The sequence below is a fragment of the Bos indicus x Bos taurus genome, chromosome 12 (genome assembly GCF_003369695.1).
Source record: "Bos indicus x Bos taurus breed Angus x Brahman F1 hybrid chromosome 12, Bos_hybrid_MaternalHap_v2.0, whole genome shotgun sequence".
NCBI lineage: Eukaryota > Metazoa > Chordata > Mammalia > Artiodactyla > Bovidae > Bos > Bos indicus x Bos taurus.
In genome coordinates, this window is record NC_040087.1 from 32,842,210 (window position 1) to 32,855,022 (window position 12,813).

A 12,813-nucleotide genomic window follows, 5' to 3' on the forward strand; every position below is an offset into this window, starting at 1 on the left:
CCAAAATAAGTTTCAATTTCTGGAGTCTGTTAAAGTTAAAATGACGGAAATGAGGATTCATCTGGAAATTAGCAAAAGAGTTTGAAACTTTCATTATTTTCAGAAGGTAAATTTCCTTTTACACAGTTTTACTGAGATTTGTGCTAGCTTTATTTCAAAATTTTGTACTTCCATTTATGAACTACAGCTGAATGAAAAGATATATTTTGAAGATTCTGAAATTGAGCCAGGATACAGTAATCCCTTGCATATGTTTTCTCTTTTTATTTAGCTCAATAAATGCACAGCCATGCTAATTCAGTAAGTATAGACAGGATGCAAAACATAGCAAAATATTTAAAGAACTTATTATGTATTAAATAGCATAAAAATATATTTCACAATAGTGAAGTAGTTGTTAATTAATTAACGACACAACACTGGACATTATTTACTTGTAAAAAAAAAAAGCAGTAAAAGTATTATATTTTACAGATGGGGAAGCTACCCCTTCAGAATCATTAAGAGATTTGCCCTCTGTCATTTGACAAATAGGCCCACTAAATCTCAATCCAAGTGAGTGAATCTAAGTTGCTCAATTGTGTGCGACTCTTTGAGACCACAAGGACTATATCTATCTATCTATCTATCAAGTCCGTCCATGAAATTTTCCAGGCCAGAATACTGGAGTGGGTAGCCTTCCCCTTCTCCAGGGGATCTTCCCAATCCAGGGATCAAACCCACATCTCCTGCATTGCAGGCAGATTCTTTACCAGCTGAGCCACCAGGGAAGCCCAAACCTCAATCTAGTTCTCCCAATAAACACAACATACTCAGGTCCCTACACAAGGTATTATCACCTTCTCATCTTAGATTCCCTTCACTACAGAATAAAAGGAAATACGCCGCTTTTAAACTTTACAACAAAACAGTTATTACTGTTACTTTTTTTTATGTTGTCAAAATCCACAGCTAGGAAAACAATATTAAAGAGCTGTTTATACTCTTCAGATTCTTTTGTTCTCTGCAGCATGTCAAACTGATAAGAACAAAAGTAAAAATACAAAGCAATACTCTAGCCTTCATACTTTCTCAAAAACATTCTGAGATCCCTTTTATCTTAAAATAATAACTCTATTACTACGATGAGCTCCCCAAATTGTCTCCAGTTAGTCCTGTTGATCCCCGACTGAAACCACTGCCCCACATCCACCACGGTGCGCCTTACCCAGAGGTCATGTTCAGCATAGTCAAACAGAAGCCACACTTTCCTGTCTGCGTGAGACAGAAACACCTTTTGAAGAGAGATGACATTTGGGTGCTTAAGTTCTCGAAGTAGCTGCAAAACAAAGGGGAGTCATTAAAAATCTTTGTCATAAAAGTAACATGAAAAACCCCACACTGTTTGTAACTCAAAGGCAATACAAACCTAATGGTACTCAATCCTAAAAATCTAATAAATACCCATACAATTTTGAGATGCCCATACAAATGAATACAAATCTGTGGGCAAAAGATACCGAAAAGATATAATTGTGTAAATCTGTCAGTTTTGTTATTGTTCAGTCGGCTTCCTTCTTTAATGTTTTTATTATGGTAAAATATATACAATGTAAAAATTACCATTTTATGCTACTGATGAACCTATCTGCAGGGCATGAATAGAGACTCAGACATAGAGAACAGATTTATAGACACACTGGGGGCAGGAGAGGGTAGGAGAATTGAAACAGCAGGACTGAAATATATACATTACCATATGTAAAATAGATAGCTAATGAGAAGCTGCTATATAACACAGGGAATTCAACCTGGTGCTCCCTGATAACCTAGCGGGGTGGGATGGGGTAGGAGTTGGGTTCAAGAGGGAGGGAAGATATGGATACCTATGGTTGATTCACGTTGATGTATGGCAGAAACCAACGTAATAGTGTAAAGCAATTATCCTTCAATTAAAAATAAATATAATGTTAAAATATTATGTTCTAAACATTTTTTAATAAGTAAATTTTTAAGAAATTACCATTTTAACCATTTTTAAGGGTTCAATTCAGTAGCATAAGCACACTCACAATGCTATGCAGCCATCCCGAAACATCCATTTTAGAACCATTTTATCATCCTAAACAGAAATTCTGTACCTGTTAAGCGATAACTCCCCACTTTTCTCTCCCTGTGAGCCCCTGGTAACCTTTATTCTACTTTCTGTCTCTGAATTTGCCTATTCTAGGTGCCTCACATAAGTAGAATCATTATTTGTCCTTTTGTGTCTGGCTTATTTCACTAAGCATAACTTAGTCTTTAAGGTTTATCCACGGTGTAACATATATCAAAATTTCATTGCTTTTTATGGCTGGGTACGTTCCATTCCATATATACACATTTTGCTTATTCATTCATCAGCTAACAGTCACTGGTTATTTCCACATTTTGGCTACTGTGAATAATGCTGCTATGAACGCTGGTGTATGAGTACTCAAATTCCTCCTTTCAGTTCTTTGAGTAAATACCTAGGAGGGGAACGGCGAGATCATATGATGACTCTATGTTTAACTTTTCCAGGAACCACCAAACTGGTTTTCACAGTAGTTTCACCGTTTACATTCCCATCAGCAATGTGTTGAGAGTTCCAATTTCTCCACACCCTCATCAACGTTTATTTACCTTCTACAATTTTTTTTATAATAGCCACGTCCTAATAGGTATGATGTGGTATCTGCTGTGGCTTTGATTTGCACTCCCGAATGACTCATGGTGTTAAGTATCTTTTCATGTGCTTATTGGTATATCTTCCTTGGAGAAATGTCTATTCAAGTCTTTATCGTAATGTCTATTCAAGTCCACTGCCTATTTTTGAACTGGGTTTTTTGATGTTGTTATTGAGTTGTATTTCCTTATATAGTGTAGACATTAATCCTTTAGCAGTATATGATTTACAAATATTTTCTTCCATTCCACTAGTTGTCTATGTTTTGACATCACACAACAATACACTTAAATCTGTAGTTTGTAATTCTTTGAAAAACTACCTATAGTTGTCCCTCAATATCAGAGGGGGTCTGATTCCAGGACTCCCCAATATCCCACCCCACGTGGGTACCCAAATCCCCCAGTGCTCAAGTTCCTTATGTAGAATGGTACAATATCTGCATATAACCTATGCACATCCTCCCATATACTTAAAATCATCTTTAGATTACTTAAAATATCTAATACAATGTAAATACTACACAAATAGTTGCTGGAGCATGGTAGATTCAAATTTTGCTTTTTGGAACTTTCTGGAAATTTCTTCCCCCAAATATTTCCTACTTGCAGTTGGTTGAATCCATGGATACAAAGGGACAACTGTAACAGCAACATAAGAAAACACAACAAAACAACATTCATCACCACTGAATACCAGATGAGAATTAAGATCTGTAATTCTGTGAGATACAGTACCTACTTTCCTAGGTATTTACATTACAAAGTAAAGTTGATTAAAATTTTATAAATGTTTCATAAAATAATAAAGAGCTTGTACAAACAAAAACAACCAAGTAGAACACACTTTCAAGGGCTTATTAACCCTTGTCATCTCCTAGAAGGACATTCTTCTATTTAAAACCTTGTATCTCCTTATTTTATCTCCGTTTAGCAACCCAAGTGGCCCTAATAATCCATCAGCATTCCCCCTCCACCAAGCAAAAACAAATAAAACAGCAACAATAAGAAAAAACTTCTCATGAAGCCTGATATTCTGTCTTTATCAGTTAGAAATGATTTACACCGTGCCCTGCAAATGTGTTCCAAAGACATGACAGATCTGTGAGAAAGTCAAGGTCTTAGAACTTAGGACTTCAATATCTTTTATAAGAATACTGTCACCAAAACAGGTATCAAGTAAATGTAATGTTAATAATGTATTAGGGGCTCTGAAATGAATTCACAAAACAAAGACTACGAATGGACTATATATGAAGTCATTTATATGAACAATTATTCTTTGGAAAATGATTATTCTATTTAGGAACAAGATTAAATTCAAGTTATATATTTCTACTTTTAGAACAAAACTTCAAACTTACGAAACTCTAGAGATTAAATACAAATTCTCTGAAACTTAAGCCCAATATCTAGAACTATTTGCTAATTAACAAACAAGGCCAAGAATCTGATGCAGGAAAGCCGGGACTCTGGGGTCACTAGGGACCAGTCGGCTGGCTGGAGGAGGGGACCTAGCGCTAAGTTCATCTCAGTTCTGGGTCAGTGTTTTCTCCATTACCTCACAACTGGAACACACTTCTCAGCTGGGCAGCGATTTCAAATCCTCTCTGGAAACCATCAGGGTGGAAATTATAACAAACAAACTCCAAAGCTTTGGCAAAAGCTCTCTCAAATTATTAGAAACCTACATATAAGTAGGTTATTCTCAGGTGTCGCCTGAATCTCACCTTTTTAGTTACTGTACTAAAAAGAAAACAGCAGCAACCATTTTACTGAGCTCTGCCCAGGTGCCAAGAACGGGACCAAGTATGTGACATGCACTATCTCACTCCATCATGAATTACCCTATGAAATATTTATACTGCTTCTATTTTACAAAGAGGAAATGGTGGTGTAAGGAGATTAAATAATTTGCTCAAGGTCACATTCATAAGTAGTGGTTAGAATCAGGATTTAAATGCTTTCAAAGTTAATTAATTTCTAAAATACAAATCCAACACTCTGTGGTCTAATACCAACACCTCCTAAGACCAAGCCCCCAGAGGCAGTAATTCTTCATCCAGAGACACAGATATTTTAAATATATACTAGGCTGTGAACTGGACAGTGGCAGGTACTGTGTTTTGATTATCACGGAACTGCTAGTTTCAAGCACACTGCCTGGTACTTGAAAGGTATTCATTAAACACCTGGTGAATATATGAATAACTGAATTCATGAATAAACAAAATGTATCAGCTAAAGGCATCGTCAACACACCCTTTGGCTTCTGAACTGTGGACTAACATCAATGCTTTCATCAAAAAAATCAATTCACTTCTATTTTTAAGAAAATCCATCTAATTGGTCAAATATTAAGTCTTTGAGGGCAATGATTTTACTAGTGAGTAAGTATGATTATTATAGTAGTAATAAAAGTGTTACGGACTTAACTGAGTTTGTGTTTGCAAATTCTTGTGTTGAAACCCTAATCCCGGGGCCCTCAGAATGATTCTATTTGGAGATAAGACCCTGAAAGAGGCAATAAAAGTAAAATGAGGTCAGTAGGATGGGCCCTAATCGAATCAGAATGATGACCTTATAAGAAAAGGAGATTAGAACTCAGAGAAAGATGACCTCATGAAGAGGCCACAAGAGGGTGGCCGTTTGCAAACCAAGGAGAGGTCTCACAGGAAACCAACTGTGCAGGCACCCTCCACCACTAAGAAAACAAGGTTCTGGGTTGTTGAAGTCCCCCAGTCTGTAGCATTCTGTTGTGGCAGCCTGGGCAAACTAGTACAGTAAATAGCTATCACTACTGAGTACGTACAACACGCTCTCCTGGGAGCTGGGTCACTGAGGGATTGGAGCTGGCTGGAGCTGAGTCTCTGTGAGGAGCTGCCTCTAAGTAAATATTTACACTCACGCACTTCCAGGGAGCTGCACTACATTTAGCAGGGCTCATTTACCCAACACCTGCCACACACCAGGCCCTGTGGTAGGTGCTACACAAGGTTCTGGGATATAAAATGTGCTGAGACCTTCCACAGAAGTCCTCTGGCAGCAGATAAATTCAAGTGGGCAGGCCATCTGCACACTGTGGCTGCCACAGTGATGACTGGCATCTACTGAGGAGCCAACAGGTACCCAGAGCTCACCGTGCCCTAAGAAGTGACCAACGCTCCTCATGCACAGAAACCCTATGAGACACCACTGCTCTCATTTTACAAAGAGGAAACTAAAACAGGGAAATCAGGTAACCTGAACCTGCTTTGGGTCCTACAAGCCAGGTAAGTGGTAAAGCCAGGGTAACAAGTGAAGTGAAAGTCTCTCAGTCATGTCCGACTCTGCAACCCCGTGGACTATACAGTCCGTGGAATTCTCCAGGCCAGAATACTGGAGTGGGTAGCCATTCCCTTCTTCAGGGGATCTTCCCAACCCAGGGATCGAACCCAGGTCTCCTGCACTGCAGGCGGATTCTTTACCAACTGAGCTATGAGGGAAGTCCAAAGCCAAGATAAGAGCCTGGGTAATCTGGGTAGGGTCTTAACCACTCTCTGCAACCCTGTGAGGCAGTGAGCTATGAGAGGAACAAGGAGACCAGTTGTGGGGGAAAAAACTAGTAATCAACAATAAACTATCTGGAAAGCCTCACATATTTAAAAATTAAACCATATATTTCTAAATAACCCATGAATAAAAGAAAAAACTCACAAAGAAAATGGAAATTGTACTATGTGATGATAATAATACAATGTGACAAAATTTCTCAAGAAAAAAATGAAGAAAAACATAGCTTAGGGGCAAACTTATAGTCTTCATTGCCTTATTAGAAAACAATAGTTTTTTAAAATATCAATGACCTAATGGTCCACCTTAAGAAGATAAGAAAAGCAGGCCAAAAATAAGTAGAAGAGATAATAAAGTTTAAGAGCAAAAATCAATGACACAGAGAACACAAATTACCAAGTCCACAATGAAACAGGGACACCACTATAGAAGCTACATTTATGAAAGACAGTAAGACAATATTCTTAACCTTGTGCCAGTAAATTCAATAACTTAAACAAAATGAAAAATTACATAAAAAATACAACTTAAACACAAAATGCTAAATGTGAAAATATATGGTTTGTGAATTCTGTCAAGCATCTGAGGAAAAATAACTGCCAACTGCACGGAAACTATCAGAATACAGAGGATGAAGAAAGGCTGCCTGACTTGCTCTGTGAGGACAGCACAACTTCAGTACCGAAGACAAAGGCAGTACAAGAATGATAATCATAGACTAACATTCTTCAGAAGACCTAACACTCCTTAACAGCACACTGGTAAATCAAATCAAGTGATATATATAATCAAGCAGGGATTATTTCAAAACTGTAAAATTGGATAAATATTAGGAAAGTAATCAATGCAGTCAGCCAATATAACAGTAAGAGGAAAAACTATACAGTCATTCTGTATACAGAACTATACAGAAGAACTATACAGTCATTTCAGGACATGTGAAAAAAGCATTTGACAAAATTCATTACCATTTACAAAAAAAAAAGGGAACTTCCTAAAGCTTGGCTGATGGTATCTGTAAAAAGCCTATAGCTAGCATTTAACTTGATGGTGAAACACTGAAAACACTTTCCCCCAAGACTGGGAACAAGCAGTAAGATGCTGGCTCTTACCACCATCCAACATCTTCTGAGAGGTTCTAGCCAATGCAATAGGAAAGGAGAAAAATAAAAGCATACAGACAGAAAGAAGTAAAACTATTCCCATTTACAGATGACATAATTATTTATGTAGGAAATTCCAAGATATCACCAAACCTACCAGTGAATTTAGAAATATAATTTATATAATATATAGCATTTTAGGGCTTTCATTGTGATTCAGTGGTATAGAACCCGCCTGCCAATGCAGGAGGTATGGGTTTGATCCCTGGCCTGATTCAGTGGTAAAGAACCCGCCTGCCAATGCAGGAGGTATGGGTTTGATCCCTGGCCTGGGAAGATCCCACATGCCGCAGAGCAATTAAACTCGTGCACCACAACTACACAGCCTGTGCTCTAGAACCCGAGAGACACAACTCCTGAGCCCAAGTGATGCAACTGCTGAAGCCTGTGTGCCCTAGAGCCCGTGCTCCGCAACAACGGAAGCCACCGAGTAAGAAGCCCATACACCTCAACTAGAGAAAAGTCCACGCAGCGACGAAGACCCAGCACAACCGAAAAGAAAAAAAATTAGGAGGAAGGAAATACTCAGAAAAGATATACATAAGTAAGTGGGTAAATCAGGTAAATCTAAATAAATTTGATTTAAAAAAACTTATAACATTAAAAAAATCAATCCTAAGTACAGAAGCAAAGAAGTAGAAAATATTTTAAAATAATACATACATAGTACAGAAAACATAAAATCCTTAGGAATGAATTTAACAACTACGTAAAGCCTCCACACTAAAAAACTATAAAACGTTGTTGACAGAAATTTTTTAAAAACCTTAAAAATGGAAAATATACCTTCTTAAGATTCATGGCTTGGAAGTTTAAGTATTATTAAGATATCAGTTCTCCCTGAACTGATGTAAACCATAATCTCAGCAGGCATTTTTTAGAAATAAAAATGACTAACCAGTTCAACAATGTACATGCTAATTCAGAGAACCTAAAATAGCCCAAACAATCCTGAATCAAAAGAATAAAGCTGGTGGCATTATACCACCTCACTTCAAGTCTTGATGTGTGTGATGCAGAGTGATCTGGAATCAGCCATGGAGAGACAAAGAGATCAATGGAACAGAATAGAGCCCAGAAATAGTCCAACACTTACAGTCATTTCATTTTTTACAAATATGTCAAAGGAATTCAATGGGAAAGAGTCTTTTCCAAAAATGATGCTACAATTGTACATTCGCATGGAGAGAGGGGAGGAGACATTCAAGCATTACATCAGACTACAAATAGAAATGAAGTGAACAGATCACAGACTTACAATAAAAGCTAAAATTGCAAGGCTTTAGAAGAAAACAAAGGGAAATATCTTCACAATCAGCAAACAGACGAAGATGTCTTCAGCCAGACACAGAAAACAAGTCATAAAAGGAAAAAACTAGCAAATAAGACATTATCAAAATTAAAAATTTCTGCTCACCTTAGGTAGAAGAACCACTATCAAGTACAATAAAAATAAGGAGTATTCCTTACTGTGCTTAACTGCATTTACAATTATCAACACAGATAAAAAGCTAAGAATGTTTCTGAAATGAATGGAGTGTTGATTTAAAAACTTTTTGTTGATGAATAATAAAGACAGAGGAAAGCACATGAATGGTAAGTGCACAGCTCAGTGAGTTTTCACATGTGAAACCCACATGACCAGACCCAGGGCAAAACCAAGAAACAGAACATCACTAGATCCTGAAAGCTCCCTTGTCTGTCCTTCTGCTCCCTCTCTGCCCCTCCGAAGGTCATCACTATCCTGATGTCCAGCATCACTCACCATATTGCAATGGATTTTAATTCTTTACAACTGACTGGAACACAGAGAATAGTAGAAGTTGCAGAACTGACAGTTAATGAACAGATATCTTACCTCAAGATTCAAGAGTATGAGAATTTTATCAATGAAATGAAATACAGTTTTCATTACAGCATACCTTTGGTTAAGAACGCCCTCCATCTCACTCCTATTCTTCTCTTGTGGGGATAATACTTACATGGCCTCCAAAATCTGAAACCCTCCTCGATTCTCTAGTTATGTATATATACCCTTTTCCCAGTCACTTCTATCACAGTGCCTGTTATATTGTTCCTGTAAGAGTTATGAGTCTCCTTTCTCATCAGTGTGTTAACACTTAAGGCCAGGGTTCTTGACTTTTCTAAGTTTCTATACTTTAACTTGGTCTAGTTGCTGTCAACATGATACAAAATAATTGACTATTAGTTGAAAACCCAATGGTATAGAAGCTGTTAAATGAGTAAAATTATTTAAATTAATACCTCCAGGCCATAACAGCCTATATCTGTAGAAAGAGGGCTGAAAGCAATACAAGTGAAGACTATTATAATACATATTTTAGAATACTCTGACTAGAGACTGAAAAGATAAGTCTGGACCCATAGTTTCCCAATGGTAAAAACTGAAGTAAAAGCTCACTTTAAATGTATGAATAATTATTTGGTAATGCATTAACATGAATATTTTCCTTTGGAATCAAAATGAGATTTTAATTACCATGTGGCAATGATATACTTCCAAAAAAGGGGGTACATAATTTTACATATGCAAAAGAATAGGCAGAAACAATGAAAATCAAATAATCTCATTTTAAGTTCGTAAGTAATGGCAATAATTTCATCTTATTAAAATAGAAACATGAATTTTATATGAATTAACTTATAATAAATACTTTTATTACACACAATGAAATAAGAATAACTGGATCCTTATCTATTTAGTGACTTTTTTTGGAAAATATATCTATTTATATAAACAACTGAGACTTAATCCCAAATCAATTAATTTATATAGCAATTTTTGCTAGAACTACATACCATCTTTACACTTTTCTATAAATAGTTGATATGAAAAATACTTCTCAACTTTCAATTAATGTGTGTTTGTGACAAATACAATTCATAGACTTATATAATTGATACGCATAAGTCAGTTGATAATGATGATAAAAAAGAGCTTCACTTACTGCTATTTCTCTACATGCCGACATAGAGATCCCGGTTCCTTCTATTTGTTTTAAAGCATAGTCTTTATCATCTTTCCTGTGAAAACAAAGTGATTTTAATATATAAATAAATCTAAATGTACATTCATTTTAATATATATAAAGAAATAGGAATCACATACACTTTGACACCCTTCATATATAATCACATAATTTCACATAGGAAAAACTTTTTAGATAATCCAGCACAATCACATTATTTGATGAGGGAAGTTATAGTCAAAGGAATAAAAAGACCTGTTCAAGGCTCTATGCTTATTTGCACAGGAGAAAGAAGATTCCAAAATGAAGCTCCTGACTTCCACCAAGTAAGGTTCTTTCTGCTTTAATATGTGTACGCTTCCCTATGTGTGTGTACATGTGTGTACATGTACACAATGCATATAAAGTAAAACTTGCTTTCTTAAAACCCACTCAGATATTAAGGGGTCAAAAAAGTTAAGAAATGAATGCATCTCTCATGAAGTACAAAATGGTTATGATTTAAAACATGTTGTAGTTCATATCCCCAGATACCTTCAAAGAGATTCACTCAGTTTGTGTTTGCTGAGCAGTCACTGTCTCCAGAACTGGGGATTGACTGGGGTTCCCACCTCTGTGGTGGAGCTTTCCGTGTGTACCGGCGGTGAGAGGTAACTAACCGACCCACCACAGGATATGTGCTAAGGCGCAACCCGCAGAGGTGACCCAAAAGTCACGCTGTGGAGACCCAAGCCAAGTCTCCTCAGCGGAAATCCCAACTAACCAAGGCCTGAAAGACAGTCCTCAGACCTTCTGGACTCAGGACCCTTTTTCTCTCTTGGGTGTCAATGAAGACCCTGAAGAGGTTCTATCAATATTAACCCTCTTAGCATTTAAAAATGGGAACTGTTAAAAACACAGCCCACAAAAGCACATACCCACTAGCCATCAGAGCAACGGCATCATCACCTGCCTCGTCACCTTTGAGAAAAACCCACTGTACACTCATGAGAATCAGAGTGAGGAAAAGCAAAGAATACAGCACTATTGTGAAAATAGTGTTGACCCTGCAGATCCTCTGAAAGGATTTTGGGGACACCTAGGGCTTCCCAGATCACACTCTGAGAACTGTGCTGTGTTAAAAGGGAAACAGTGTGCTTTGTCACCTGAAGGGAGGGAAAAGCATTTGAAAAACAGTCACATTAAATAACTGGAGATGAAGCTGGCGATATAATTAGGAACCAGACCATACAAGTCTTTTTACTCCAAGAACAAGAGGAGGTGCTCCATTCAAGATTTTTAAACAGGAGAATAGCAATCCTCCTTTGGGGAAAACATCTTTGCCTACCCTTTTTGAATGCTAGGGAGTTGTGTGTTGGGGGTGGGGGTCGGGGGGAGAAGGACAGGAGGCTGAGAGATCAGTTAAGTCAACAGTGTCAGAATGACTCAGGTGAGAGGTGATGCTGGCTGCTGCAGAGGAGATGGCTGGAGCCACGTGAGGCAGCACTGCAGCCCACAGCATAGAATCCTGGGGGTGAGAAAGGAGGAGTCGTCATCTGCCTCAGGGAACAAGCTAACAGCATCATTCACAGGAGGTCAGAGGGAACAGGAAGATGAGCGCTCCGCCGTGTGCAGGCTGAGTCTGATACTTGTGAGACACCTACGTGGGAGTGCCAAGCTGAAGAGACCCGTCCAAAGAGAAAGCTGAAGATATTAGAGTATACATACCATCATCCAAGTCAGGAGAGTACATGAGGGGAGATCAGAGACTAGGAATAGCAAGAAAAAGAATTTCAGAAATGGGCAGAATAGTAAACAGTATCCAAAGCTGCAGAGAAGCCTAGTAAGGTGAGGACTGAGCAGCGTCCACTGAATTTAGCAATGATGAAGTCACCGAGGGATGCTGGACTAGGCAAAAATAGCTGCGGTGACGCAGCAGAGTCTACACTGCAGAAGGCTGAGCAATGACTTGGGCATTAAGTCAACTGAGACGTAGGTGATTCTTTGAAGGTGATAAAATAAGGCAGCAGCTGGAGTAGTACACAGATTAAACATTTCTTAAGATGTAACAGACTCGAGTATGTTAAGTACTGAGAGGAAGAGCCCAGAGAAAAGGAAATGAGAGGGGAAAAGGAGAAAAGCAGACTGAAATGGTGGGGGGTGGGGGGGGGGGACTAGATTGCAAGCGAGGTCAAATGCTTCTCCATCATATCACTAACAGGAAGACCAAGGAGGATACAGGTGCAGAGGGGTGGGTTCAGAGGCAAAAGCCAGGGAGTTCTCATTCTGATGGCTTTCATATTTTTCCGATGTTGGAAATGAGATCAAATACTAACAGAAAGGGCAGGGTGATAGAGCTGGGGTTCTGAAAAGACCGAAGGTTTGACTGAACAAAGGGGTAACTCCTTAGAAAATCAATTAATTTTATTTAACACTTTATTATT

The 12,813-nt window shown here is 38.0% G+C and overlaps 1 protein-coding gene across 3 annotated transcripts in view; it reads right to left on the reverse strand.

Moving 5' to 3' along the window:
- CDK8 (cyclin dependent kinase 8) overlaps positions 1-12,813 on the reverse strand; it is a 72,607-nt gene that overhangs the window by 38,146 nt on the left and 21,648 nt on the right. For all 3 annotated transcript variants that reach the window (XM_027557547.1, XM_027557546.1, XM_027557545.1), the window contains exons 2-3: positions 10,370-10,445; positions 1,208-1,318 (exon numbers count right to left, since the gene is read on the reverse strand). In XM_027557547.1, the coding sequence (XP_027413348.1) occupies positions 1,208-1,318; positions 10,370-10,445 (187 nt within the window). The remainder of the gene's footprint in view (positions 1-1,207; positions 1,319-10,369; positions 10,446-12,813) is intronic.